This window comes from Bombyx mori, chromosome 6 (assembly GCF_030269925.1).
Source record: "Bombyx mori chromosome 6, ASM3026992v2".
Lineage (NCBI taxonomy): Eukaryota > Metazoa > Arthropoda > Insecta > Lepidoptera > Bombycidae > Bombyx > Bombyx mori.
Window position 1 is genome coordinate 4193184 of NC_085112.1, and position 26086 is coordinate 4219269.

At 36.9% G+C, this 26086-nt stretch overlaps 3 protein-coding genes across 13 annotated transcripts in view; 1 reads left to right on the forward strand and 2 right to left on the reverse strand.

The window, feature by feature from the left end:
* On the reverse strand, window positions 1-3279 carry LOC101738009 (ATP synthase lipid-binding protein, mitochondrial). Of its 8 annotated transcripts, none has more exons than XM_038011484.2 (4): window positions 2928-3279; window positions 2389-2463; window positions 1694-1880; window positions 1-389 (listed from the first exon to the last, which is right to left on the reverse strand). In XM_038011484.2, exons 2-4 carry the CDS (start codon window positions 2431-2433, stop codon window positions 226-228), a joined length of 396 nt encoding a protein of 131 aa, XP_037867412.1. In that variant the 5' UTR covers window positions 2434-2463; window positions 2928-3279; the 3' UTR covers window positions 1-225. The 8 variants fall into 8 exon arrangements, with proteins under 8 accessions (XP_037867412.1, XP_062524970.1, XP_037867414.1 ...); XM_062668986.1 differs by having other exon boundaries at window positions 1-1056; window positions 2928-3063; XM_038011486.2 differs by having other exon boundaries at window positions 2825-2975.
* LOC101738138 (juxtaposed with another zinc finger protein 1) lies at window positions 3237-12673 on the forward strand. Of its 2 annotated transcripts, XM_021350854.3 has the most exons (6): window positions 3237-3377; window positions 3683-3871; window positions 4980-5088; window positions 5243-5389; window positions 6770-6869; window positions 7187-7573. In XM_021350854.3, exons 1-6 carry the CDS (start codon window positions 3278-3280, stop codon window positions 7244-7246), a joined length of 705 nt encoding a protein of 234 aa, XP_021206529.1. In that variant the 5' UTR covers window positions 3237-3277; the 3' UTR covers window positions 7247-7573. The 2 variants fall into 2 exon arrangements, with proteins under 2 accessions (XP_021206529.1, XP_004930555.1); XM_004930498.5 differs by lacking the exon at window positions 6770-6869 and having other exon boundaries at window positions 7187-12673.
* LOC101738269 (vacuolar protein sorting-associated protein 16 homolog) overlaps window positions 12667-26086 on the reverse strand; it is a 15847-nt gene continuing 2427 nt past the window's right edge. For all 3 annotated transcript variants that reach the window (XM_012694227.4, XM_004930499.5, XM_021350860.3), the window contains exons 7-16: window positions 25777-25952; window positions 24071-24317; window positions 23243-23499; window positions 22412-22550; window positions 21748-21882; window positions 20861-21022; window positions 18221-18440; window positions 17714-17891; window positions 16405-16605; window positions 12667-14479 (exon numbers count right to left, since the gene is read on the reverse strand). In XM_012694227.4, the coding sequence (XP_012549681.1) occupies window positions 14335-14479; window positions 16405-16605; window positions 17714-17891; window positions 18221-18440; window positions 20861-21022; window positions 21748-21882; window positions 22412-22550; window positions 23243-23499; window positions 24071-24317; window positions 25777-25952 (1860 nt within the window). In that variant the 3' untranslated portion in view covers window positions 12667-14334. The remainder of the gene's footprint in view (window positions 14480-16404; window positions 16606-17713; window positions 17892-18220; window positions 18441-20860; window positions 21023-21747; window positions 21883-22411; window positions 22551-23242; window positions 23500-24070; window positions 24318-25776; window positions 25953-26086) is intronic.

Here is a 26086-nt window from a genome sequence, read left to right on the forward strand (position 1 = left end):
TAATGTTTACGTACAACATTTTATTGCAGATTTTTGTTTATACTACATAATTAAATAAATTGCATTCCTGTTGACGCGCACTGTAGGTGTAACACACATCAGTCCTTGCATCACTATGAGGGTGAGGTTTCCAAACATTCGATTCCATGGCTGTCCACTCCAGATAGTATACACTGAAACCTCATATGTAGGATGGCAGTAGTAGTGTTCTTAAAAGTAAATAGCTTAGAAAGCGAAGAGCAGCAGGAACGCCATCATAAGACAGAACAGACCCATAGCCTCAGACAAGGCGAAACCCAGAATGGCGTATGAGAACAACTGCTGCTTGAGGGAGGGGTTCCTGGCATAGCCGATGATGAGGGAGCCGAAGACTGTTCCAATACCAGCTCCTGAAATTTTAATGGTGATGTAAGTAATTTGTTAACGACAACACAGTTGTTTAACCCTTTTAGTGCGAGCTTTTAAATATTTTGTCGCAATTGCTAAAGGATTTTTGAAATGTACATTTTAAAAAAATTTACAAAATACAAAAATCAATGCTAAATTCATAGCAAAATCTTTTTAAACAGTTATTTATAAATGTTATTAACATATTAAAAACCCAATACAAGCTAAGACAAGTCCGCATAGATGCAGTAACTGTGCAACAGTCCGTATTCAGACGTTCTGCACTTTATACACATTAATAGTCGATCTATTGACGGTTTGCACTCAATGGTTTGAGATTCCCTTTAAAATATTCAGTTTTAGTCTAAACTACAAGCATTAGAAAGCAATCTCACCTCTGTGATCTTCATGGTTAATATTAAAATTGCACACAAAATCATGCAGCATATACAACAAAGCACTTCCATAATATAAAATATACACTGTACATAAACAATAAAAACATCTAAAAGGCAAATAACATCAGGAATGCAATCATAAGACAAAACAGTCCCATAGCCTCAGATAGTGCAAATCCCAGGATAGCATATGAGAATATTTGTTGCTTGAGTGAGGGATTGCGTGCATAGCCAATGATTAAGCATCCAAAAACCACTCCAATACCAATACCTGTAGGATATAAAGTATGTTAGTGAATTCGCATTTTTTTTGTTAGTTTACCAATGTGATGAGGATTTGTATTTTTATGCAATGATCAATTGAACTTATATAACATTTATTTTGTGATTTTTTTTTAATATTTTGAAAATTAGTAAACTCATAATTTTTTTTAAGTTATTCTGTTAATAAATAGTATCTCTTTTATATTTCTCATCAGATATTCTTATAAATATCTATTGATGAGATTGTTATCAATAATGACAATGTAAGAGAAAACTTATTACATAAAATTAATCTATGTTGGTTTGAATGAGTTTCATTTTAAACTTCTAAAATGTTATAAGTTTAACATTATACCTCTATACCAACCTCTTAGGGTACAAGATTGAACACTTATATGCATGCAAGCAGGGCTGCAATCTGTTGTCTCTATCTATACATCTATTCATCAAATCGTTATGTAATCATGGGAGTGGTCTATTCTTTTATGTTGGCATAAATCTTTTTAGGTACCTTTTAAGATCAGAATTCCAAATGAATTTTATGTTATAATACAGATAGAATTATTGCAGAAATAGCAGGGGAATAACTCAAAGCACCACAACCACAAGCATTATACACATGCTTAAAAATGAGAATAACATACCGGAACCAGCTACTCCCACTGTCGCTGCACCAGCACCAATGAATTTGGCAGCAGAGTCAATGTCCTTAGTGACCGATGTGGTCTGGAAGGACCGCACTGCAGAGAGCTGTGTAGGGACAGCAGGTACCATCTGTGTATGGGTGGGTACTGCTGCAAGTGGTCGCACCAGTGCAGAGTTGCAGAAGATCTGTAAGAGTGTTTAAATGTTATACTGTACAGAACACTATCACAGACAACAATTAGCAAAGAAATACTGAATTGAAGCACTAATAGATCACAGTCAATTCAATAAGATCCAATTCTGTCACTTGCTATATATAATGGATTACATAAAAAAAATACTGCAATGCACCAATTATACTTATCACATTATACAAATATTTTGTCAAAATTAATGTCTCCTATTACATGATTATAATTTTCAGATTAGACAAATCTTTAATTACTCAACACTAAATATCGGTTTATGTGGTTATATAACTTACAATCATGAAAAGCGTTCTTTCGGGATATTATCGGTTTAAATTTATGGAGAGTACATTTCCAAAAATTAAACAGGCGATTATTAATATTATTAAAATCAACTACAAGGTCAATTTAACATCAGCTGATGGGTATGTCAAGTTAACAAATCTCACTGTGTAAATTTCGTGAAAAGATTCAATAACAATCAGCAATATAATGATTATACTTACGGCAGACCTGGCTGCAGGGGCGATCAGTCTGGCGGCAGACAGCATTTTGTTTTTATAAGGTGCGGCGCGCGACAACTGAAATAAACCGTAAAGCTAGAATTAATTCAATGCTAACAGTGGTGAGAAGAGTCCCAGAGTGCAGACCCGAATGAGCAGATATTGTATTAGACACTTGACAGTTTGACCGAAGAATTGCAGTTACGTAATTTACTAGCCTACGTAACGAGGACTGAGGTCAATATATCAACACTGTTATGTAAAGATTTAGAACAGTAGCTTAAGGGACGTTACTTTAGGGTATTTACAGTATTGTATGTTGTTACTTCGATTTAAGAAGAATTACGGAAAATGGCCGAATTGCCGATATCGAAACTTTGACGGGATTCTTCTATGACAATTTAGAAATTCACAAATAAATATACACACTAACACACACTTTACGACAGTATACGTCGGATTTAACACTCTTTTTGTAACGATGGCTAGTAATTTCGGCACTTTTTCACGATTAGCTTTAGCACAATTTTAGCCGCACTTACCAAAGAACACCGAGAAGGAGGAGACCGGCCTTTGGAATGTTCAATTTCTGAGTGGCGAAATGAAACAGAGTACTAATCGCGCAACGCTATTGGTCGGCGCAGAAAGCAGTTCCGTTCGGCGCCGCCAACTATTGATTGAGGTGCGCGAGTCGTGTATACTTTCAGTACTTTTTAAATGTCGTTTCCTTTTTTTAGTTTAATTCATAATGATTACAAAAGTAAAATAGTACTTATATTTTTACTATTAGTAATATATTAATTATTTAATAATCGAGCCTTTTTTACGGTGACGATAATAGCATAGTATAAAATTAGCACGGTTCTGACACTGACTGTGCATTCGCAGCGACATGGCCGTCTTCATGATTAACATCTGTAAATTTAATGACTGTGGAATTATATTTCCAAGATTAACACAACTTATTGAACACATCGAGGATATTCATATAGGTAAATAGAATTATGTAATTATAAATGTTATGTAAAATTTTAAATCCTGATTTGATTCCGTAATTTTTGATACTCCCATTTTGCGTCTTATCAAGTCCTCCATGTTGTCAGTACTGAAATTAATTTTTGCGTCAATTTTAAATAGGTTCACAATAACAATATTTACATTTAAGTTTATCGTTTTAAATGTTTTTCACTTTGTAAGGAATAACTAAAATTTTCAGTTCAGTTATTATTTTATAAATTGTTAGTTAAGTTAAATTGTAGTTGTCAGTTGATTAAAGCGCAGTTACTTTTTTCAATAGATTACGATCCGGAGGTGGTAGAGCAGAAAGAGGCTTCCCAGCCGTCATGCATCCCACTAAGTTACATTTTGAAATATATATCAGAAGCGTCAAGACGCGAAAATCACAATGCACCTCCTGTTCCGGAGGTCCGCCGGCGTTTACTCTCCGCACCCAAAACACCATCAGTGCGCAGCAGTACACCCACAGGTGACTGATATACTAAGCCTGATCTATTTATTATTTGCACGATTTGCACGATAATATAATTGACATTATAAACACCCAGGGGTATAAATAATAAAAAAGAAAACGTATAAATTGCTAGAAGCTAGAGCCTGTCCTGCAGCCCACTGAGTTTCTCGCCGGATTTTCTCAGTGGGTCGCATTTCCGATTCGGTGGTAGATTTTGCGAAGCACTGCTCTTGCTAGGGTCAGTGTTAGCAACACTCCCGGTTTGAGCCCAGTGAGCTCACCTACACGTCAAGGCGAAGCTGAAATAGCCTCTCAAGGCTATCAGCATAGGTAGAAAAAAAAAGTGTCCTGCATCTATACGCGTTAAATTTAATGGTCTACCTATATTTTCCGCATACATGAGCAACCATGAGCTATTTAAAAATTAGGATAACCGTTATTCCGATGCATTTGAGACCGCGACCTTATTTCTCGAGGTGGACAACACTATATAGTAAGAAAAAAATAGGTACGCAGTAGGTACATATGATTATATAGTTATACGACTTCTTACTATTTCCTACTTTATGTTTATTTAAAGGGTTACGGTTTTAATTATACTAGTGGCCGTCCAGTAGTCGAAATTCGGCTATAATTATTGATCTAAATTATAAGTTTTAACATTATGATAGCTCTATTTTCAAAGACTACTGCTATGAAAACAGATTTCGCCAAGGCTACACTATAGATAAGTAATATTAAAAACAAACAATATTAATCTATTCGCAATTTGACCACAGATAAATAAACAAAAGAGTATACATGCGTGTGTGTAAAATACACGGTAGTGTGTTTAATGTTTTTTTTATTGATTTATGTATGTATATATTTATGGATTATTTGAAAAAAATTGGATTCTGATCTCCTTCTCTATATTCTCTTTAAGTGTGGGAAAATTTCATACTTCTCCGTCCGCGCAATTTTCGTAAAAAGGGGTATAAAGTTTTTGTTTCACATATTAATATATCTATATATCATCGTAATATACCTATGGTGTTTATATATTAGAATGTTTGGGTTATAAAAGAAAATTAATGTAATGAGCTCGAAAAATGAGATTTCTCATGTTAAGAAACGCTTGCAGGAAGTGAAATGGATGAAGACGAGGCAGGTACTCATTCAGAGGACAGTAATGACTCATGGACAACGGTAGAAGAGTACAGCTCTGAGTTCATATTGCGTTACGGGATGAGGTATGATTTTGTATTTTGCCTTAATAAAAATGGACTTAGAAAAACTCAATGTCACTGAAATTTTATTCTAAAATAATTTATAAGTCAAGACCATGTTGTATTTTTTGAACAGGATATTTTCGGACTGAAGAAACGTTATATTTATTCGTTCTAGAATGAATCCAAACGCCTTGTCCGGGGCTTTGGGTCCTGTCGCTCAAGAGAAGCCATTTGCTTGCCCAGTACCTGGCTGCAAGAAGCGATACAAGAACGTCAACGGCATCAAGTACCACTCTAAGAACGGTCACAAGAAGGACGGCAAGTGAGTAGAAACTAAATACAAACTTCTTTTTTCCGGTGGTGTAATGTGGAAATATTTTAAGCACTATTCCATGTGAAATTAGGTCCAATTTGTAAGTTATAAAAAGTTAATAAGTTTTCGAATATGCAATATTGTACTTTGGTACCTCATTATAGTCGAAATTATAATAATTCAGTTGCCGCACATATCACATTTCGCTCTCGCCCGAAACCAAGTACCTACCGAAGCTGCATCAATAAATGCACGTGTAGAATGAAGTAACACAGATATGTAAGAAAACCGTAGCGCTGTCACCCTTGTCAATGTTTTCGTGTACAATCATTTTTATAATTTTCATTTTCTATTAATCTCCCATCCCCAAGAAGGGTGACCGGTCGAACCCATCGAGCTATAGGCCTATCGCGATAACTTCCTTGCTTTCCAAGGTGATGGAGCGAATAATAAATACAAAACTCCGGAAGTATATTAAGGATTGCCAGCTGATCAGGGACCGATAGTACGGTTTCCGTCACGGTCGCTCAGCTGGCGATCTTGTTGTATACCTTACTCACAGGTGGGCTGAAGCCTTGGCGAGCAAGGGCTAGGTTCTTGCTGTGCGCGTTGATATCGCGAAGGCCTTCGATAGGGGCTGGCATAGGGCACTTCTGTCGAAGCTACCATCTTACCAGAGGGACTCTGCAAGTGGATCGCTAGCTTTTTGGATGAACGCAGCATCACGGTCGTTCAAGACGGTGACTGCTCTGATACCATGACCATTAACGCTGGCGTTCCACAAGGTTCGGTGCTCTCCCCCATGCTTTTCATCCTGTATATCAATGACATGCTGTCTATTGATGGCATGGTTTGCTATGCGGATGACAGCGCGGGGGATGCGCAATATATCGGCCATCAGACTCTCGGAGCGTGGTGCAAGAGAGACGATCAAAACTTGTGTCTGAAGTGGAGAACTGTCTGGGGCGAGTTAGAATCTAATCCGTTGAAGACACACGTTTGCGCAACATTATAATTTAAGTAATTACTAGTAGCAGGACGTCTTGTGAGCCCGCACAGGTGGGTACCACCACCCTGCCTATGTCTGCCGTGAAGCAGTGATGCGTTTCGGCTTGAAGGGTGGGGCAGCTATTGTATTGTAAAAACTGGGACCTAAAAACTCATATCTCAAGGTGGGTGGCGGCATTTACGTTGTAGATTTCTATGGGCTCCGGTAACCACTTAACACAAGGTGCAATAAAAAAAATATACGGTTTAGTCTCGCATTTATTGTTATCATTAGATTTAGATATTGTTTCGGATGAGGAGAATAGTTTGAGGAAATGAAATTCGCGTCTGTTATCATGTCCGGTATAAAGTAAAGAGTTAAATCGATTTGGCAATGTCTAGACAATACCCGATGTTGTCAGCGCCTGGTCTGTTCAGTAAAAAGCGATCGTCCGCACCAAAGAAGCGTTTGACTCCGCAAGAATACTTTTGGAAGAAATGGGTACAAGATAAACGCTAGTATTAAATACTTATTACGCACCTAAATCTTTTTGGATTATCGAGTGTAGTTCATTGTTTTTGTCGATGATAATAGAGTACTTAGATTTATAATCTGTTTTACGTTGATGGAATTGTAATAAAAACTTGGCCTTAATTGCCAATACGAACTACGAAAAGTCAACATAGCAATAATAGGATGAAATACGCACATATGGATTATATTACGAGCAAACATACAGTCATTCATTTTATATATTGTTGGATTATTTGTACTGTACGAAATTAGTATGAAATCCAACGAAGGATCGTATGTTTCAGGGTAAGAAAGGCTTACAAATGCCAGTGCGGCAAAAGTTACAAAACCGCCCAAGGATTTAAGAGCCACTCCATATCGCAACACATCGCCAATAGCACAGTGCTGGCGGTCCCATCAGAGCTGGTCCGGCCGGCGCAGAGAATGCCCGCCGTCGTGGTGACGGCGTCGGGCTCTCGTCCGCACCACGGCCCCGACGGAGCTGACAGCAACAAGCTGGTTCGCATCTATGACACACTAAAAAACAAAGATCTCTCATCGTTTACCATCACTAAAAGTAATCTCGGCATCAATGTCCTATCGAAGCAAAGTCATTTACGTCACGGTCTCCCGTCGTCTCACTCCCCGCCCGTTACGAGTCTCGTTGAGAAAAATGTCGACGCTTATACTAAAGTGACGGTGCAGAGCGCCCAACAGGTTTACGCACAGTCTTTCACTAATGAGACGGCCAATTAATTTAGAACCTTTGCGATCGAAGCGAATTCAAAACGCAGGTTCGAATACACAGTTCCTAATAGTTTTGTTTTTGTTCAGATTTATTTAGCTAACGTAGGTACATAGACTATAGAGGTCGTCAAATGTATTATTGCTTACATGAAATTTAGCTTTCATAAAATTTTCTAGCACAAAAATGTTCTGTAGTAATGCTCCGCAATTTATTTATTTTCACGTTGACATTAGATTAGTTGTATTTATTTTAGTATTATTTGTGATTGTTGTTAATATTTATTTGATTTATTTGCATGTTTTTTTTCATCTGTAATTAGTCTATGGAAAAGGCTGTGGGAGAAATGTTTAATTGGCGTAAACGATTGGTTTATAAAATCGATCTATTTGTAGTTTAGAGTTGGGGTGCGTTCGGATATACATGAAAGTATTTTCCTGTCGCAATAAGAGAGTGGGACGGGAATGTTTTGTTCGCAAATTTTTTTTTCGTATGAACGCACTAATCGCACCTTTTAAAATTCAATACGAAATTTTTCAGTATCGAAAGTGTGTTTTTTAATAAAAGATCTTTCTAATCTTCTTCTATTTTTAACAAAAGTCTTCCTAATAGTAAACAAATGATAAAACACTTACTAACAGCAATAACGTACTAGGTTCCTCGAAATTATAGTTTTAAAATTTCTTTTTAAAATATTTTTGATTCTGGTAACAATATTTTTTTTCTCTTCGTGCCATACTTTGTGGCATGTACTTAAAATTATCTATCAAAATCGCTTTAGATTTATAGATAAACGTTGTAAACACACCCTCGGAATAAATTATTTAAAAAAAGTCAAAAAAATAGTGAACCGCACTTAGTATCGGTATGCTACAGTAATGAACGTTAATGTGATAAAATAAAATAAAAAATACAAAAAAATAAGCTTAACTGCATAATCTAATTTTAATACACACTAAATGTATACATATAAGAATGTCATTTTATGTGACTTGTGTATTTTTATTCAGTGCCTTTTTCTTTTATACTGTGGTAAATTATATGAAGTGCTTTTTTTTTGTTTTGTTGGTAAACATTTTATAGTTTTCGTGTTTGAAAAAACAAACAATTCTTACCAATGAATTAAAAATATTTAATACAAAATTTACATTTTGCGCAATTGGCAATACAGAAAAAAGGTTGTCACACACACAATGCCCATCCCTTAAGAAAATATCCATGTACTTAGTGATTAAAATTGCAGAGGTACGAGTATTACACAAAATAAAAGAAAAATGAGTTTTGTTTTAAAAATAAAGATTCTCATAAAAATGGAATTAAATTTAATTTAAGAACCGTTTGACGTGTGCTTAATTTTTTTTATTGCGTAACCAAAGTTTTTAGAATATAAGTAAACATTCATATGTAATGCTTACACGAGCGTATAATGATAAAATTTAATTTTATGTCAGTGGTTTGAATACGTTTTAGATTTAGATAAAAATTAATGCACGTTCTAAAAAATATTCTCATGTCCTTTTACATACTTTATATGTTTTGTCCGCACTTGATTTGTATTTTTTTGTTACTAATAATTGAAGGATTAAAAAACAAATCTCTCAGGAAGCCAAGATTGTTTTGATTGAAAATAACAATTGGGAATAGGGAGTGTAAAGTTGGGACCATCTGTCCCTTTCTGTTTAACAATTCGATCACAGTACTCTTGGAATATCGAGTATATGTGTTTAATAGCGCTGACGAAATTTACGAAGTATTCAAAAGGATTATTTATTTTAATTAAACAAATCTAATGAATAGTGGTTTCAACTTCAACAATAAGCACAAAAAAGCGTCGTCTATTTCATGTTTGGCGAATAAAATTCTTTGCGCATTTCTGTTGCAAAGCAGTTTTTCATTCTGTGTGCTTAGTGCGAGTTATTTAACGTTCTCGATAACGTAAAAGTTAGGTCATATTTGTATGGGATGGGATCGTTCGCCTACGTTTGCCGCTAGGGGCGCTGTTCCAACCGCATACAAAATTGGGTTAACTTTTACGCTATCGAGAACGTTAAAAAACTCGCACTAAACACACTGATTTGAAGGGAGAGAGGATCAATAAGATTTACAGTTCGATCTCATATCTAATGGGATCCGGGCGGCGTTCTAAGTGTGATTAACGGGTAACAAAAACTTTGATGTTAAAAAAAAATCGATTAATGTGTTCTCTTTGATTTGATTACTACACACGCTATTGTCATGTATCCGATGTAATCAATATCTTATTTCAAGGATATCAAAGTATTTCAAGATATTACTAACAGAGAATGTGATTTTTTTAAATTTCTTATTCGAATATCCGTAGCGTGGAGAGGTTTTTTTTATTATTATTGCCCTTGTAGGCAGACTAGCGTACGGTTTACCTGAGGCTGAGTGGTTGCCGTCGCCCATGGACTTCAGCAATGCCAGGGGCAGAGCCAGGCCGCTGCCTACCAAGGCTTAGGAAGCTGGGAGGAAATTGGAAGATTACCTAAAATTGTAATAAAAAATATAAATTTGACTATTTTTCAATTGATGTAGGTTGCACGATAACAACGGTTTTGTAATAATTGCAACAGTTGCAAATGTGAACACGATTGAATCGAAAAAAAAAAAACAATACAATGTTTGTGTAATTTTTTATAGGCGATGGGTGAGATAGAGGTGCTAATGATGGTAAACGGGGTGTTATTGAAAACGAATATAAGTATTTTCTACATTGTTGCAATGCAGAACATTGAACGTGTCAAACCGCACAGCAATTAGTACGGTGATAGTATCAGGAAAGATGTGCTGATGTAACTTTAAAAATAAATTTTTACTACATAAGTTTTGAAATAATGTAAAAGTTCCTATTTTATAATAAATTGATGGGTTTGGCATGTTCAAGCACATTTCACTGGAGGTGCTTAACGCGACATAAGCGTCAAAAGTCGAAAACGAATGTTTGCATGTATCAAAGTACCAAAGAAAAATGATAGTTCTAAAAAATGATATACGCTTATTTATTTTTCATTTATAAACTCAGGGATTGAGTTACAAGACGGGCAGTACTTTTTCTAAGACATATTTAAAATATAAAAAAGAAACAAATCGAGTGATTTTCCCTATTATATGTGTATTTCGTGCTCTAATTTTTATGCGGTCGTTGAGAGCTCAATCCGAACGTAGAAAAGTAACAAATGCAAAAAAATAGTCTAGAGAGCGTGGGACCGCTTTTGCAAATCAATGAAATTGCAATAAGAGCTTTTTTTAGACAACAAGATGTTGTTTAGTAAAATTTCCAGCAATGTCCTCAGTTAGAATTAAATTCCGGTTAACCATCCAGATTGAGTCTTTATTTATTATGAAATATTGCATGATGTATCATGAGATAATTAAGTTTGTGTTCGTAACAGAGGTCTGATCATTACCAAAACCAATTGAAAACTCTTTTTTGTATCGATTGAACTGTAATTTACATTTATTATTGTTGTCTTGGCTTATGATAAAAAAAACGAATATTTTTGAGTTTTCTTTCGTTATAACTTTCATCTTATTGTATGGTAATTTGTTTTAGTTGACTTTTGTTGTTGATGTTCTTATCGATCTAACGAGATTATTCCGAATGCGAAAAATGAACGATATTCGTTTTTATTTTATCGATGGTAACATTAGACTAACCAGCTCGATCCGCATCCCTTGAATTTAGTTAATATCTTATAGCTAATAATTACGTTTCTTATGAAACAGCTCATATTTATGATATTTTTGGCTTGTGTTCGCAGTGAACGATGTTAGTCATGTTTTATGAAGACTGATAGTTGTCTTTGTGTTTTAGAATATTGTTTTCGTTTATAAGGGCGAAGACAGACATGTGCTTACTTACATGCTGACTGAGGCTTAAATAGCTAGTCGAATGCAAAGGTTTTTTTAAAGTTTTAATTCAATATTTTCATTGACAGTGTTAATACACAATATTTTAATGTTTATTATAAACGAATAATTCTTTGCTTGAAAGATACATATCAAATGTTCTGTATTAACGATACTCAATTTGTGTACTTGTAGTCCGGTATCAGTCTCAACTCTGAAGGTTCCTTATTAAAATAATGGATACATTTGTTAATTAAATCTTCATTTAATTAATAATTTCAACTATTCTTACTGTACTGTATTGTACTTCTAGCAATATGTTAAATACGAAGGAGTATGAGCTATTCACGAACATATGGCTCTCTCTGTCGCACGCCCGCGCTTACTGTTGATGACGTCATTTGTGCGTTTTCTTTTGCTTAGAGCATACTCAGGCGCGTATATACAAATATTGAAAAAAGAAGGAAAGTTAACATCCTAACTATGCATCATATCAGACAGAAAAGTTAGAAGCCTTCGTTAAGCTCGAAAATACGCTTTTAAGTATCTCAATAATTGTAGTTTTGTAGTTTAAAAGCAGAAACTGTAACGACTTTTGCGTTGATAAAATTGAAGGTTATCAATTTTACCGATGCGGCAGTATTTATGGGGATGTGCAATGTATCTCTTTTGTTATACGGGTGGCCACCATTGGGATATGTTGGGGAAGCGTTTAAAAGACCTAAAATATTCCGTAATTTTTTTATTACGTTTTTGAGATTGGTTGTGAACAACAATTTCCCTTGGTGCGAACTTCACATGTGTAAAAGACATTAAAAGAATTACGTTAATTTTTGCAGTGGTTTCCTTGATTTTCGCAAAGTGATGACTTTGACTAGAATGATATATTTTATTAAATTCATCGACACATAATATCTCTTGCACTTAAAATGTCACTTGAACATTGTTTTGCAATGCAATATTTATTATCTATAATAATATAATGTAACTAAGATACGGCTTGTCGATGTTTAGAAATTTGTTGTTGTTGCTAATTATTATTATTTCTAATATTAGAGCCGACATGTTTGTAATCTTATCTGAATTTGGTGGATCAGAATATCGATCATAATTTGTATTGTATTTAAAAAAGAAATATGTTTGTTTACATCACACAGTAAAACGCAATGATGACATATGTGGAGTCTTTCATTTTATTTATAACATTCATATAAAATAATAAACCTTAATAATATTGTTTTATGATTATTATACGTTACATAGTTATAGGAATAATAGGATTACATTATGGCGCTATATAATTTACATTTCACGGTGGTAAGTTTTGCATGTAAAGTTAATAAATGACAAATGTTTCTCGAATATTCCTCCATTTTTATAGTCGGTTAATCAAACAAAACATAATATATTACATTATGAATTATTGACAAACTAATGACGGCCAGTGGCTTGATTCGTTTCACAGAACTTCCTCAAGGAAATTATCGATAAAAACAATCAATAGAGGGAATAAGTATGTGGTTAGAAAATGTAAGAAATTTTAACTTTATATAAAATTAGTGATTACTAAATATTAAATTTATTATTTAAATTTTACGATTGAAACGAAACTATAATCACAGCATAATTATGTTCTGATTGCATCGCATTGCATTCTATGGTGGTTGATGATGACGGTTAAATGAGTTCACGGCCCATAGACAACATAAGTTGACTACCGCCACCCATCTTGAGACATGAGGTTGGAGTCTCTATTGTATAAAAGATGTCCCACCATTACATGCGTGACGGCTTTCCGGCAGAAATAAGTAGGGTGGTGGTACCTCCTCTCTTTGTAGGCTGTCGTCGCCCGTATGGTAGAGGACCGGAGTTTGTGGGAGGGCATAGCCGGGTTCTGCGATTTGGTCATGTCGCTTCGTGAGGCTGAGGAACGCGAAAGAGAATGGGATCCCTCTTCGGTTCCACAGCGCAGAAAGCGGAGAGGACAGCGCGGGCGGGAATTCGCCGCTCAGCCCTCGTAGGGACTGTCAGTCCAGTGGTGAAGCGGTACAAGATGGCTCCTGTGCGCCGCTCACGTTTATTTCTGCCGTGAAGCAGTAATGCGTTTCGGTTTGAAGGGTGGGGCAGACGTTGTAACACACTTGAGTCCTTAGAACTGATATCTCAAGGTGAATGGCGCATTTACCTTGTCTATAGGCTTCAGTAACCACTTAACACCAGGTGGGCTGTGAGCTCGTCCACCCATCTAAGCAATAAAAAAAATCCCGTGGATGAGATTCCGTCCTATTATCAGGACGGGTACCGGCGAAGGCGGGACTTTCTGCGCGCACTGCGGTACCGTAAGTTTCGTGTATTCGGTGTGGTGGAGCTCGACGGGGTTTAGTCGGTAGTCGGTTGTGCGGGGCAAGTGCTTCGCGCGCCTTTTTCAAGGCACAGTCTCCTGTGAGAAATTGGGGGACGTGGAGAACCTCGGTCCTTCTCCTCTCCCCCTCATTCTCTCCTGAGGCGCCGGAGTCCGACATAACCAGGTCCGTTACCCCCCTCGACCGGGTACCCGTAAATGGATTTCCCAGCGTTAAAAAAAAGGGCGGTGGGACCTACCCGCGTGGGCTTACAGGATGCTTAACCACCAGTAAATGGTATTGCATTCTGAGAACGCGGCCACCCAACCCACAGAGATATATTCTAAGTTTAAGTCGGCACCACGCAGCTAAAGGTGCGAGGTGCTTTAGGGTGCGTTTTCATGATATACATTAAGTGATATTGAGTTTTGTGAATATAACTTATTCCGGGTCACAGCCACAGCGTGCAGTCGACGGAGACGGCAAACGAAAACGATCATTTCTTAATTTTCAACTGTTCTAGGAGTCCTGATATTTTGGCTTGATTGTCGAAGTCTTGCATCGGGCATTTGTTTTGAACGAAATGTAAGCCGGCTTCGTCTTTCTGTTCGTATGCTACTTCGGCGGCCTCCGCGTAATACCTGAAAATTGTGTTACATATTTTTATTTATCTTCGTTTTGAGCGGTTCACGTACTGTTAACCGATTAAAGCAAACATAGACCTAATGTTAATGACGTCACTCATATTAAGTCGAACTCTACTTAGCGACTGCCCCCATGAAGTTATGACGTCACTGCAGCTACAGGCGATACAACACAAAACGCCGTAAATTTTATTTACGATGCGCTGTATATATAACATATCATCGTTGCAACTTTAAAATCTCCTATGTGATATTTTGGGCCAAAATGATGTTTTCATATACAGTCAAACCTGGGTAAGTGAGAACTGGATAAGTGAGAAAACTCTATAAGTGAGAGTAATAGCCAGGACCCGTCATTTTAAGCTCGCAAAACTTCTATTAGCGAGAAACAGAAACCTTTGTAAGATAGAGCCGTTTTTCCCTCATGGACCTCCGCAAGTGAGACTGCTACTTATCTATACCTTTATAAGCGACAGTCCAGCTTTATTTATTTATATTATTTAGAAGGAACAAATGACAAAACAAATTACAAATTTAACATCTGCTATTTTATGACTTATTCTTAACTTTCGTGGAACTTCCTACTATTGTTTTTGTATGGTTTTCTCGTCAATATTGAACCTATTCTATTTCGTTGAACTAAATAACGTTGTTATTTTATCGCATTATTTTCGAATGGACACGTGTGCCTGTGTACCGTCCTGTTTGTAGGAGTTTATCGTTAATCAATTGGGAAGGAAAGTTCTGTTCTGCATCATGTCGAAACGGAAAATTAAAGCACTGTCATTAAGTGATAAACTTAAAATAGTGAATGCGTTTGAATCCGGAAAATCACGAAATGAAATTCAGAGGGTGCCCCAGCGAGACGCTCGGGTTAGTGAGAAACCTCTATAAGCGAGAGTGAGATTGTGCTCCCTTGAACTCTCGCTTATCCAGGTTTGACTGTATTATGAAAATTATTTTGAATACCTACTTATACTCAGCAAAAACTCTCATGTGCATATCTCAATATTTCACTTTATCACGCTTCAATCTTAAAAAATCCTAAGTGTTAGATTGCATTCTATTGTAGATCAAAGGAAAATCCTGTGCTAAAAAAATATTTGCATTTTTTTTTTCAGGAGCTAGTTTTATTAGATTTTCTCGAAAACTACATTTATACACATAGGAGATTTTAAATTTCCAACGACGATATACATCAATTTAGTTGTTCGCAAAATTTTTTTAGCTGCTTTCAAGAATGGAGGCGGTTCTCCTTTCGACTATTATTTATGTGTACGCTAATTGCTTCAAATTTTTTTTCTAGGCGACCCGATTTTGATGGTTATTTTCTTTCTTTTTATTTGATTTATTTGCTTCTCATGGGATCTCATCGAAATTTTATCAAGATCTGACAAGGAGTTTTTGAGTTACATATCTTTATTAATGCATATTTAAGTGCCTTCACTAAATTGAAGATATTCTCAATTTATTTGTTGAGGTCGTTGAAGTTTTTTTTATATTGCTAAATGGGTGGACGAGCTCACAGCCCACCTGCTGTTAAGTGATTACTGGAGCCCATAGACATCTACATCGTAAATGAGCTACCCACCTTGAGATTTGAGTTCTAAGGTTCAGTATAGTTACAACGGCTGCTCCACCCTTCAAACCGAACCATATTACTGCTTCACGGCAGAAATAGGCAGGGCGGTGGTACCTACCCGTACGGACTCACAAGAGGTCCTACCACCAGTAATTACGCAAATTATAATTTTGCGGGTTTGATTTTTATTACACGATGTTATTCCTTAACCGTGGAAGTCAATCGCGAACATTTGTTAAGTACGTATGGCGAAGTCTGTTTCCTCTTTTTTTTTTTTTTTTTTTGTTAAAATGTTGTATTACGTAAAAGGTTTGTACTACTGTATCAATCAAAGACTCACCCAGCTTTGACGTAGTATTTAATTTTGATCTCATCCCTGCATCTCGGCAAGTACTTGAGTGCTTCGTCCGCCTTGTTGTACTTGAGACAGGCGTCGACAAACGGCTCGTACCCGACTGGAGATTTCTTTGATTTCGAAAACTTATCCAATTCCTCCCAATTGGACTTCTCGGCTAGTGTTAGGATACGAAGCCACCAATATCTGAAACGCAGTTAAGATGGCTAGGTAAAATAATAAAAATTTTTGAATACCTAATAAAATTGTAATGCGTACCTTTCAGTGGTTACAGTAGACTGGGGGTAACAGGCACTAGAGTTAGAATAAGGGCAAATCTGGGATGTCACAATACTTTTGTTGAGTTGTTAGATTTAACTTTGTTGAACTTAAAAATGACTTTAGTGTTTAAGAATATTAAATAGTTTAATTTAGTCATCAGTTTTGTAACTCATGAAAGATATTAAAAAGTTAATTACCTAAAGTTAGGTGGCTACCTAACAACTAAATAGTGCCAGCCCTAACGAAAAACTCTATTGTCCTATTGTCCTCTATTGTCACGTAACCTGATTCACCCCAAGGCCAAGGTGAATCGTGTCAAGCTGGTTTTTTCAGTTTTTGTGTATATTTTGTAATGAACTATGTATAATAACGCATCGTATATAAAAATTTAAGCCTCCGGAACCATTTTAATCTCAATTTTATTGGTATTACCTATATTATTTCCATTTGGAAAACCCATTGAAATTTTGTGTTAGATTTGGAAGATATGGGTGAATTGTCACATTGAGCATTCGTTGTGAATATTATTTCTAGAATAGATTTTTAAATTCTGATTAAAATGACACTGTCATTTAGGTATATGTAACAAAAAAAAAGGTGTGTGTACTTATGTACGCGCGTAAGAAGTTAATGTACTTTATTTTTATTAAATTAATTTCTTTTTTTTTATTTAAATTTTAATCAATTTGAAAAAAAATCGATTAAACAACATCCTCAAACACGCATATTGGACATCCCTTTTCTTGACACCGTATGAATTCGGTAATTCTCGGTACGGTTCGGAAAGTTCACCTGCGGCTATATTCAGACTCGCCAAGTTACGTCGGTCGTATTGTAATGAGCGATTTAGTGGGCAACTTCATTCTGTTAATTTTGTGTGACGGTGCGCGCGCATCGTAAAATTTCACTCTCATCAATTTTTCATAACGCGCCTAAAGAAGTATAACTTAAAAAAAAACAGATAAAGCATTTGTTGCGTATTATTATGTGATTATTATATAATGCATATTATTATTACTATGTTCAGACCCACCTTCGATCGGGCATTTTATATTCCGATCGCAGTTTGTCCGCCAATCTGACTTCTCCTTGGTCCAGAAGCTTTTTGACGGTATCGTGAAGCGACAGCCCCACGAAGCTCGTTCCGTACGTCTCCTGGAGACTGGACTGTTGCTTGCACAGCTTCCGGGCGTCCTCGCATACAGATGCACCTGGAAAATTGTTGTTAACCAGTACAGTGACCGACAGAAGTATATAATATATGATCCAATCATATATATATTATATGATTTAGAAGGAACTGCTGTTTGATAGTAATTGAGGCCATTTAAAAAAAAAAAATTAAATACAATACATTCCAAGGCCGGACAACATAACATTGTTCATGTGTGAACATAACATGTTCACAACATAACATTGTATAAAATTAGATAATATAATTATAATTCTTGTAGTGTCTGTGATTACGGTCGAATTTTGATAAGCGAGCGAATGCATTTCAATAGTTGTATTAGAGAGCTCAAACTATTTATATAAATACCTAATTCGTTTTTGCCCTTTTTGTAACATTCCCTGGCGGATATCAGCGAGGCCTCCGCGCTGCCCGGGTTGGTCTGCTCGATGGCGTCACATATGTGAGTGGCGGCCTGACCCTGGAAGTCGTCCTCCTGAACGTAGACCAGGCGCAGGGCCTCGCGGTTGTGACTTGCGCAGTACTTGATGTACAGGGCGTGCGCTAAAGGGAAACTGCGGATCGTGAGCTATTAAAAAAAAAAAGTGACGTTGAAATTATTATCGTTTATTTAGCGGGTAGTTATCATAGAACACAAGATATTTAACAGTTGCCTGAACCTCCCTAAACACATTAAAAGATAAGCTTGTATATAAACGAGTTTCGTATAATAACATTCGAATCTTCGATCTACCGAGCAATATCACTCGCTCAGTGGAAAATCTTTCAAATGTATAAACTTATTATTAATAATTATTCAGCGAATGCAGAGTGATATTTAATGCAGTACGGTATAGTAACCGGCAAACATCTTGAGCAAATGACCTTGACTGCGCAGAACCGAATTTCAGATCACTTTGGTGGTGAGGGTGAGGCGCGACGGCAGGGGAAATCGTATCGAGCGCGTTATTGGTAGATCAGTCGAACCCTGCGCCCCGCACCGCACCCTCGTTCCGCTCGCTCCCAAAAGTACGCTTGCGTACAGTGAAAAATCTATCGTTATTAATCGTTAAGTTATTTGTTATAATTGCTTGTTGACTTTGTTGCCATTGCTATTTGTTGAGTGTTTGTTGATTTTTTATAAAAAATACACTATGCCGCAACAAACTGGTGTAGTAATCAAAAGAAAGGGTAGAAAAATTGTGTACGACGTATATTGCTTCATTATAAAACAGGGGAAGAATGATACCGAAAAAGTAAAACAGACTTCGGAAGCAACAAAAACATCAGTGAGTACTGTTAGGTGCATTATTAACGAAGCTAAAGGCTCTGGCTTGCTCGCCGTGTTTCGGACTCCGGGTAAGAAAAGATCAGGGAAGAAGAAAGTTACCGGAATGGATAGTTTCGTTCAATCTGTAATAAAAAGATGTAATCATAATAACTACATAACAAGCAGCGAAACTCCGTACCGTAGAAAGGCTTCGAAAAATTTAAAGAAGATATACATTTTAATGGCTCTGTATGAAGTTTACGACGAATTATGAAAGAGCTAGGCTTCAGATGGAAAAAAAAAACAGAAAATAATCGGAAGCTGGTAATTGAAAAAAGTTACATTCGATTACTACGAATCGAATATCTTCAAAAAATAATTAATTATAGACAAAAAAGTAGACCGAACCGACCGAGTTGTAAACTACACCGATGATCCCTATGTCGACTCATCACGATGATAGCAACTCGGGTGATAAAAACAGTGATGATGATGGTGAAGATTATGATAACGAAAAAAAAATTACAAATACCAGCTTCGCTTCAACTGAACCAAGACCTGGCAACAGCTCTAGTTTTGACTTAATAGAAGGAATATCTATTTTACCCCAAGATTAAATTATTACAATTATTAACCTATATTTTTTGTTGATGTTCTCATAAATATATAAATAAATACATATGTTGATTTTAATAATTTAATTGCATTATGACGCAGAGTAAATAATGTTTTTGCACGTGAGTGTACCATGCGCAAACTTACCCCCACTACGGCAACAAATGCTCAAGAAGTTTGCCGGCTATTATACGCAAGTGTAAGCCCCGCTTCGAGTTTGAACGGTGTAACCTAAAATACACGAATTTCACAAAAGACTAGCTGGCCCGGCAAACGTTGTTTTGCCATATAAATTATTTCTAGGAAAGATAAATAACCTAGACACCGACTGCAGCGCCATATGCCGTGCTGATTTGTGAATATAAACCATCCAGGGTACCACCCAAACGCATACAAAAAAAAAAATCATTCAAATCGGTCCAGCCGTTTAGGAGGAGTTCAGTGATCAACATACGCGCAGAAGAAATATTTATATAAAGTTTTGATACCTCTCCGTAGTCTGCCCTCAATCGTCGAGATCTCGCAAACTCATTAAAAGTTAAAATCGCCTTAAGCATTCGTTAAATAATAATCCACACAGCCGAAGATAGGCAGGAGTGGCGCAGGATAATCCATGAGATAGTTATTAGAGGAGGCTACGACCCTCAGCGTTGAGGATTATTGACGCAAGGAGGAGGTAGGTACAGTAGATTGGGGGGGATAGAGACTAGAGTTAGAATAGGCACAAATCTGGGATGTCACAATACTTTTGTTGAGTTGTTAGATTTAACTTTGTTGAACTAAAAATTAGTTTTAAATAGTTTTAATTTAGTCATCAAAGTTTAGTAACTCATTAAAGATATTAAAAAGTTAAATACCTAAAGTTAGATACCTACCTAACAGCTAAATAGTGCCAGCCCTATCGAAAAACTCTTGTCCCCATACGTAGCCTGATTCACCCCAAAGCGAAGGTGAATCGGATCAAGCTGTTTTTTTCAGTTTTTGTGTATTTTGTAATGAATATAAGACGGACGGAACCAATTTTAATCTCAATTTTATTGATATTACCCTAAGAAAAATCATTGAAAATTTGTGTTGGATTTGGAAAGGGTCCCGATTCCCCCCAATCTACGGTAATGACATACCTCAAAGTCATGTTTTCCCATTTTTTCCTTGAGATGCAACAGAACAACGTAGACCAAGTCCGTGTCGCCGCTGGCGGTCGCCTTCAGCAGCGCAGTCGGACCTTCGCCGAGTGACAATAGTAATGGAACTTGTAATTTGCTATGTGCCTCGTACTCCAGGATCTGTATCATATTAATTGTATTGTAGAATACATTTATGTAGATATTCATTATATTAAGTATGTATATTCAAAATTTATGTATTTATACTAATATATAAATCTACAGTGGTTTTTACGGATGTTCCGTTATAACTATTGAACCATGCTTCCGATTGACTTGAAACTTGGTAGCCATTTAGAAAATACATGTACTTAATGGATAGGCCAATATGAGTGTTGGACTCCCTAAACCAGTTGCGGGGGCGTTGAAAAATTTTGGGGGGTCAGAAATAATAATGTTAATTTTAAATGCCCAGCGAAGCGGACGGGTACAGCTAGTGTATTTATATTTTTATTTGATGTATTTGTATGTTCGTTTAGTGAACATAGTATAGGTATTGTATAACATGTATTTTTCGTTTTGAGTTTATCAAGCAATGTGCCCCATTGCGTTCTTTTCTGTGTTACCCCTAGTCGACTGATCGAAAGTATTGCACAGTAAAACTGAGACTTAAAGCTCGCGTCTCAATTTAGGGTGACGGCATTTGCGGTGTAGATGTCTATGAGCTCCGAAACCACTTAGCACCGGGTGAGCCGTGACCTCGTTCAACCACATAAGCAATAAAAAAGAAGGTATGTATTTTAGACGTAGAGTAAGAGTAAGAGAAAATTATATTTTTATGACTAAAAAGTTTAATACTAAGGTTCGCTTTTATGGTATAACGAATATTTAGGTTACGTACTAACTTTTATAGCGAGAGCTTTCCTTCCTTTTTCGGCAGCTTTCATGGCTATCGTTGTGTACGATATACCAGGGACATTCCGTAGCTTCTCGCCTATCTCCCTTGCGGCACTCTCGTTGTCCAAGTGAGGCTGAGTTACCTATAACGTTTTGTAAATTAATTTCTATCGAATCTCCCATTTACTGGTTTATAGTGCAATCGGTCCTGTAAACCTCAATACATCGTCGATCATCTTGTGGGAGGAAGAGTTGTCTTGTCTGTCAGCGCAGGACCGATATTTGTGGCGAGGCTTAGGAGAGGTCTATGTCCAGCAGTGGACGTTTGTGGGTTGATAGAATAGTGCAGATGAGCATAGGGACACGTCAACACTACCGTCAGTCACGTCAGAACCCAATGACTAGGACACAGATCAAGTTTAAGAAACACCGTAGAAGAATATTCTAGAAACGCCGCGGCTTTCTGGTTTGATACTACATTATAAAATTGAGATATCGACCCAAAGAAAATGCTTTCCGGTGTTCGAACTGAAGTTCGGTCGTTACTCTAACCTAATTGTCGCTGGTAGCCATCAAAAGACACAGACATTTGACAGATGCCTGAATCCAAGTTCCCAAAAACAAAATTGGGACCGTCAGTAAATAATATTGTTGGTGAAGACATATGTTCACCTTGTAACAAGCCCAATGGGACAGGACTCTCGTGCGTCCATCCTTCAGTTGCAGGTAGGAAGCGATGTGTCCGGCCAAACAGTGCAGTCGGCGCCATATGAGCCGGTCAAGAAGTATTCGTTCGCCCAAATTACGCATTCTACAGCCTTGCGTTAAGGAATACCAAACAAACATGAGGTCTTCAGCACAAAAGGGGCCTAAGCTTACCATAGTTCGTATGGAGATAATTAGGTATTGTGAAACTAGGGATAGGCCGGTTTTGCATCAACATTTATTATGTTTTAAATAAATTAAAAGATACAAAGCGCGAATATGAAAAATCATGGGTTAGGCCACTTTAACGCTGACGGTTTTATATTAAAATATGTTTTATAATTGCGAAATTGTTGATGTATCGTGGTTTTAGGCCCGATTTTCTAGCATATATATATGCTACTTTTCAACAAATATAATACAGTTTTAGAGCGATTGTAACTGCGGTGCACACCTAGTGTTAAATTAATTTCTGATCTATTATCTTCTAAAATTTTCCAACAGTCTCTCGTCATTAGAAACGAAACGGTGTAACGAAATTACTGGTTATAGGGAGTATTTATTTAAGCCTCTGCGGATGGATGCCACCCCACCACCTATTTTTGCCGCAAAGCAGCAAAGCATTTTTAATATTATTATTTGTCAGTGTAGTCTTGGCGAAATCTGTGATTATAGTGAGCTTAATAGTCTTTGACAATAGAACCTTAATGATGTTCAAACATATAATTGCAATTCTTTAATTATTATAGTCAAATTTCGACTAGTGCGGGACCACTAGTATTAGATGGAAAAGGATACTGCATAGACGTCAAAGGTATAGCCACTTTAGGATCTCTGACGGCGTTCAGAACTCTCAACCAGCGACACGTCTTGACGTAGAGCTCCGTGATGACGGGGTCCATCAGGAAGCATTTCCCGAACTGCGCGGCCCGGATCAACATTTTCTGCACGTCCGGACTGAACTCGAAGGCGGCTGCCTCGATGCAGTCCGCGACGGCGGCGGACAGGTCGGGCTTCACCAGCCGGATGTACTCGTCAGCTCGGTGACTGCGTTTCTGGAAGACGATCGATCGTATTCGTTTCCTAGTGGCAAAGTGGTTTATTGCTTTGATGGGTGGACGAGCTCACAGTCCACTTTGACATATTAGTTCTAAGATCTCAGTAGTTACAACGGCTGCCTTACCCGTCAAACCGAAACGCATTACTGCTTCACGGCAGAAATAGGTAGGGTGGTGGTACCTATCCGCGCGAACTCACAAGAGGTCCTACCACCAGAAAGACGTCTTAGCGAAATCTGTGATTATATAATAGAAGTTTAATAGTCTGACAATAGAATCACTATAGTGTACAAAGTTATAATTTCAATTAATTATAGTCGAATTTCGACTACCGGGGGTCCATTACTTATATTTAAACTGCTTGGTTTTGGGTAACTAAAAACAACTTAGCTAATGTCAAACAAAATGTTATCGTGAAATATTTTAATTTTCAATGAAGTTTGAATCTGTTGAAATTTTATGATAAAATTGCGTTAAATGCTATCAATAATGTATTTTATGTCTTTCAGTAATATTCAATTAATCTATATCGCAATTAATCTACAATTAAACACAGCTTTTAATGTACCTGAAATTGCTTAGAAGCTTCAACTAGGTACGAGCCGGGCGCCGTGCTATTGATCCGGAATATTTTCTCAACAACAAAAGGCACCTTTTGCACGAGTTCATGGGTCATTTCTGATACAATACGTATGCAGTCCATCTCCTGAATTAAGTGGAAGGGTCCATCGTATGGATACGCAACACTATTGCCTTTAGTACCGTACATGCACAAAGTGTCGTCCCAGTGTGCGGCCACAGCTTGGGAACCGCACCTTAAATGAAATGTTAATATTAAGGTCCTTTTGCATGTTCAGTCGAATCAAGGTATTATAATTCAGATTTATAGAAAGTTATACAACGGAACAAGGGTGCTGCTGGACAAGGTAGAGTTCCACTGTACTCATATATCAAAAATAAATAATAGTTTAAAAAAACTAATAAAATACGCTTTTATAGAAAATCCAACTAAAAAATAGAAAATAAATTTTAATAAATTTGAATTACGCTTTTTTTTACAATATAATCATTTTTTCTTACACTATTTTCAATTCAAATTTACTAAAATTTATTTTCTATTTTTAGTCGGATTTTCTATAAAAGCGTATTTTGTTAGTTTTTTTAAACTATTATTTATTTTTGTATTGATTCGAGCCCTACACCCCAGCAGAGGGTAATAGGAAAGCATGATGATGATGATGATTATTTATTTTTCATTTTTTAGTTGAATTTAAATTTTTCCAATTTTTTTTTTAAATATTGAATTGTCATCGGTCCTAAATAAGTATACTAAATTTCAATGGGGTCAAAATCATGTTCAAAGATTCCGTAGCATACTAACATACATACATCTGAAGCTGATAAAAGCGTATTAATAAAAGTGAGGATGTCAAAGATCTAGAAAAATGTGACAAAGCGTTTTCGAGTCGTATGGGAAGAGTCGCAAAATATGGGGAGATGTAGTAATTAAATGCCCAATGAGTTTTTCGCAGGATCTTCGCAGTGGGTCGCGATTCCGATCCGGTGGTAGATTCTGTGAAGCACTGCTCTTGCTAGGGCTAGTGTTAACAAATTCTCTCAGGTAGAGTTCGTGAGCTCACTTACCCGTCTGTCGTAGCTGGAATAGCCCCTTACGTTATTAGCGAACAGGTAGGGAACAAAAGATAAATTGTCTTCCTCCAGCATCTTTCTGCTATTTTGTCACTAGTCGATTGCACGAGCGACCCCACATGAATGACTAAATAAAACTCATAAGGGGCTATTCCAGTTTCGCGCGGAAGGGTAGGTGAGCTCACGGGCTTAATCTGAGAGAATTTGTTAACACCAGCACAAGCAAAAGCAGTGCTTACCAGAATCTACCATCGGATCTGAATCGACAACCACTGAGAAGATCCAGTGAGAAACTCGATGGGCGCAATTTTCTCTCTAAAAGTGCTCACTCACTGACAGTCTAGTGGTAGACAATAGCTTCTGCCAATCGCTTGTAATCAACCACATACGGTCTTCCGTTCTTGACGAATGTCATCCCTTATCTTATCTTTCTTGTGTGTAATATATATTATATATTTTAGTGACGTCTACTAGCGTGTAGATGAGAACATTTTATTCGACCATTACTGGCAAATTACAATCAAATTAGTATGTGGATTGTGTGCAGGCCAAGTGTGATAGGGAGTTTGATAAACCTTGGGATTTGCAGATAAACTGCAACATAGTGCTTATAAATCAACTTACCACATGAATTCTTTGGGTTGTTTAATATAATCCGTATCTAACTCGCAGTAATTATTCCTCAAATCGGAAGATCCAATCCATAGGAAACCAGAGTCGGTAAAGAACGCAATGTGCTTGCCATTCTGTGAAGCCACGATAGATAGGATCTGTGTGTAGGGGTTCTTGATTTCTGGACGCTGTAAAATATTGTAAGCATTGAGCACGAAAATATTGTACTGGAATTATATCAAACAACGTATGTAGGTCTGTGTGTGTCATTGTTAACAATGCACTTCATCTATTTTACGAGAACTTCATAGGTTACTCTTAT

Bases quoted from the DNA above. Each gene is read 5' to 3' on its own strand.
- LOC101738009 (XM_038011484.2), bottom strand. From the start codon at position 2,433: ATGCTGTCTGCCGCCAGACTGATCGCCCCTGCAGCCAGGTCTGCC. The intron at 1,881-2,388 runs GTAAGTATAATC...ACACTCTTACAG, and splicing joins CCCCTGCAGCCAGGTCTGCC to ATCTTCTGCAACTCTGCACT. The intron at 390-1,693 runs GTATGTTATTCT...TTAAAATTTCAG, and splicing joins AGTGGGAGTAGCTGGTTCCG to GAGCTGGTATTGGAACAGTC.
- LOC101738138 (XM_004930498.5), top strand. From the start codon at position 3,278: ATGGCCGTCTTCATGATTAACATCTGTAAATTTAATGACTGTGGAATT. The intron at 3,872-4,979 runs GTGACTGATATA...AAACGCTTGCAG, and splicing joins GCGCAGCAGTACACCCACAG to GAAGTGAAATGGATGAAGAC. The intron at 5,089-5,242 runs GTATGATTTTGT...TATTCGTTCTAG, and splicing joins ATATTGCGTTACGGGATGAG to AATGAATCCAAACGCCTTGT.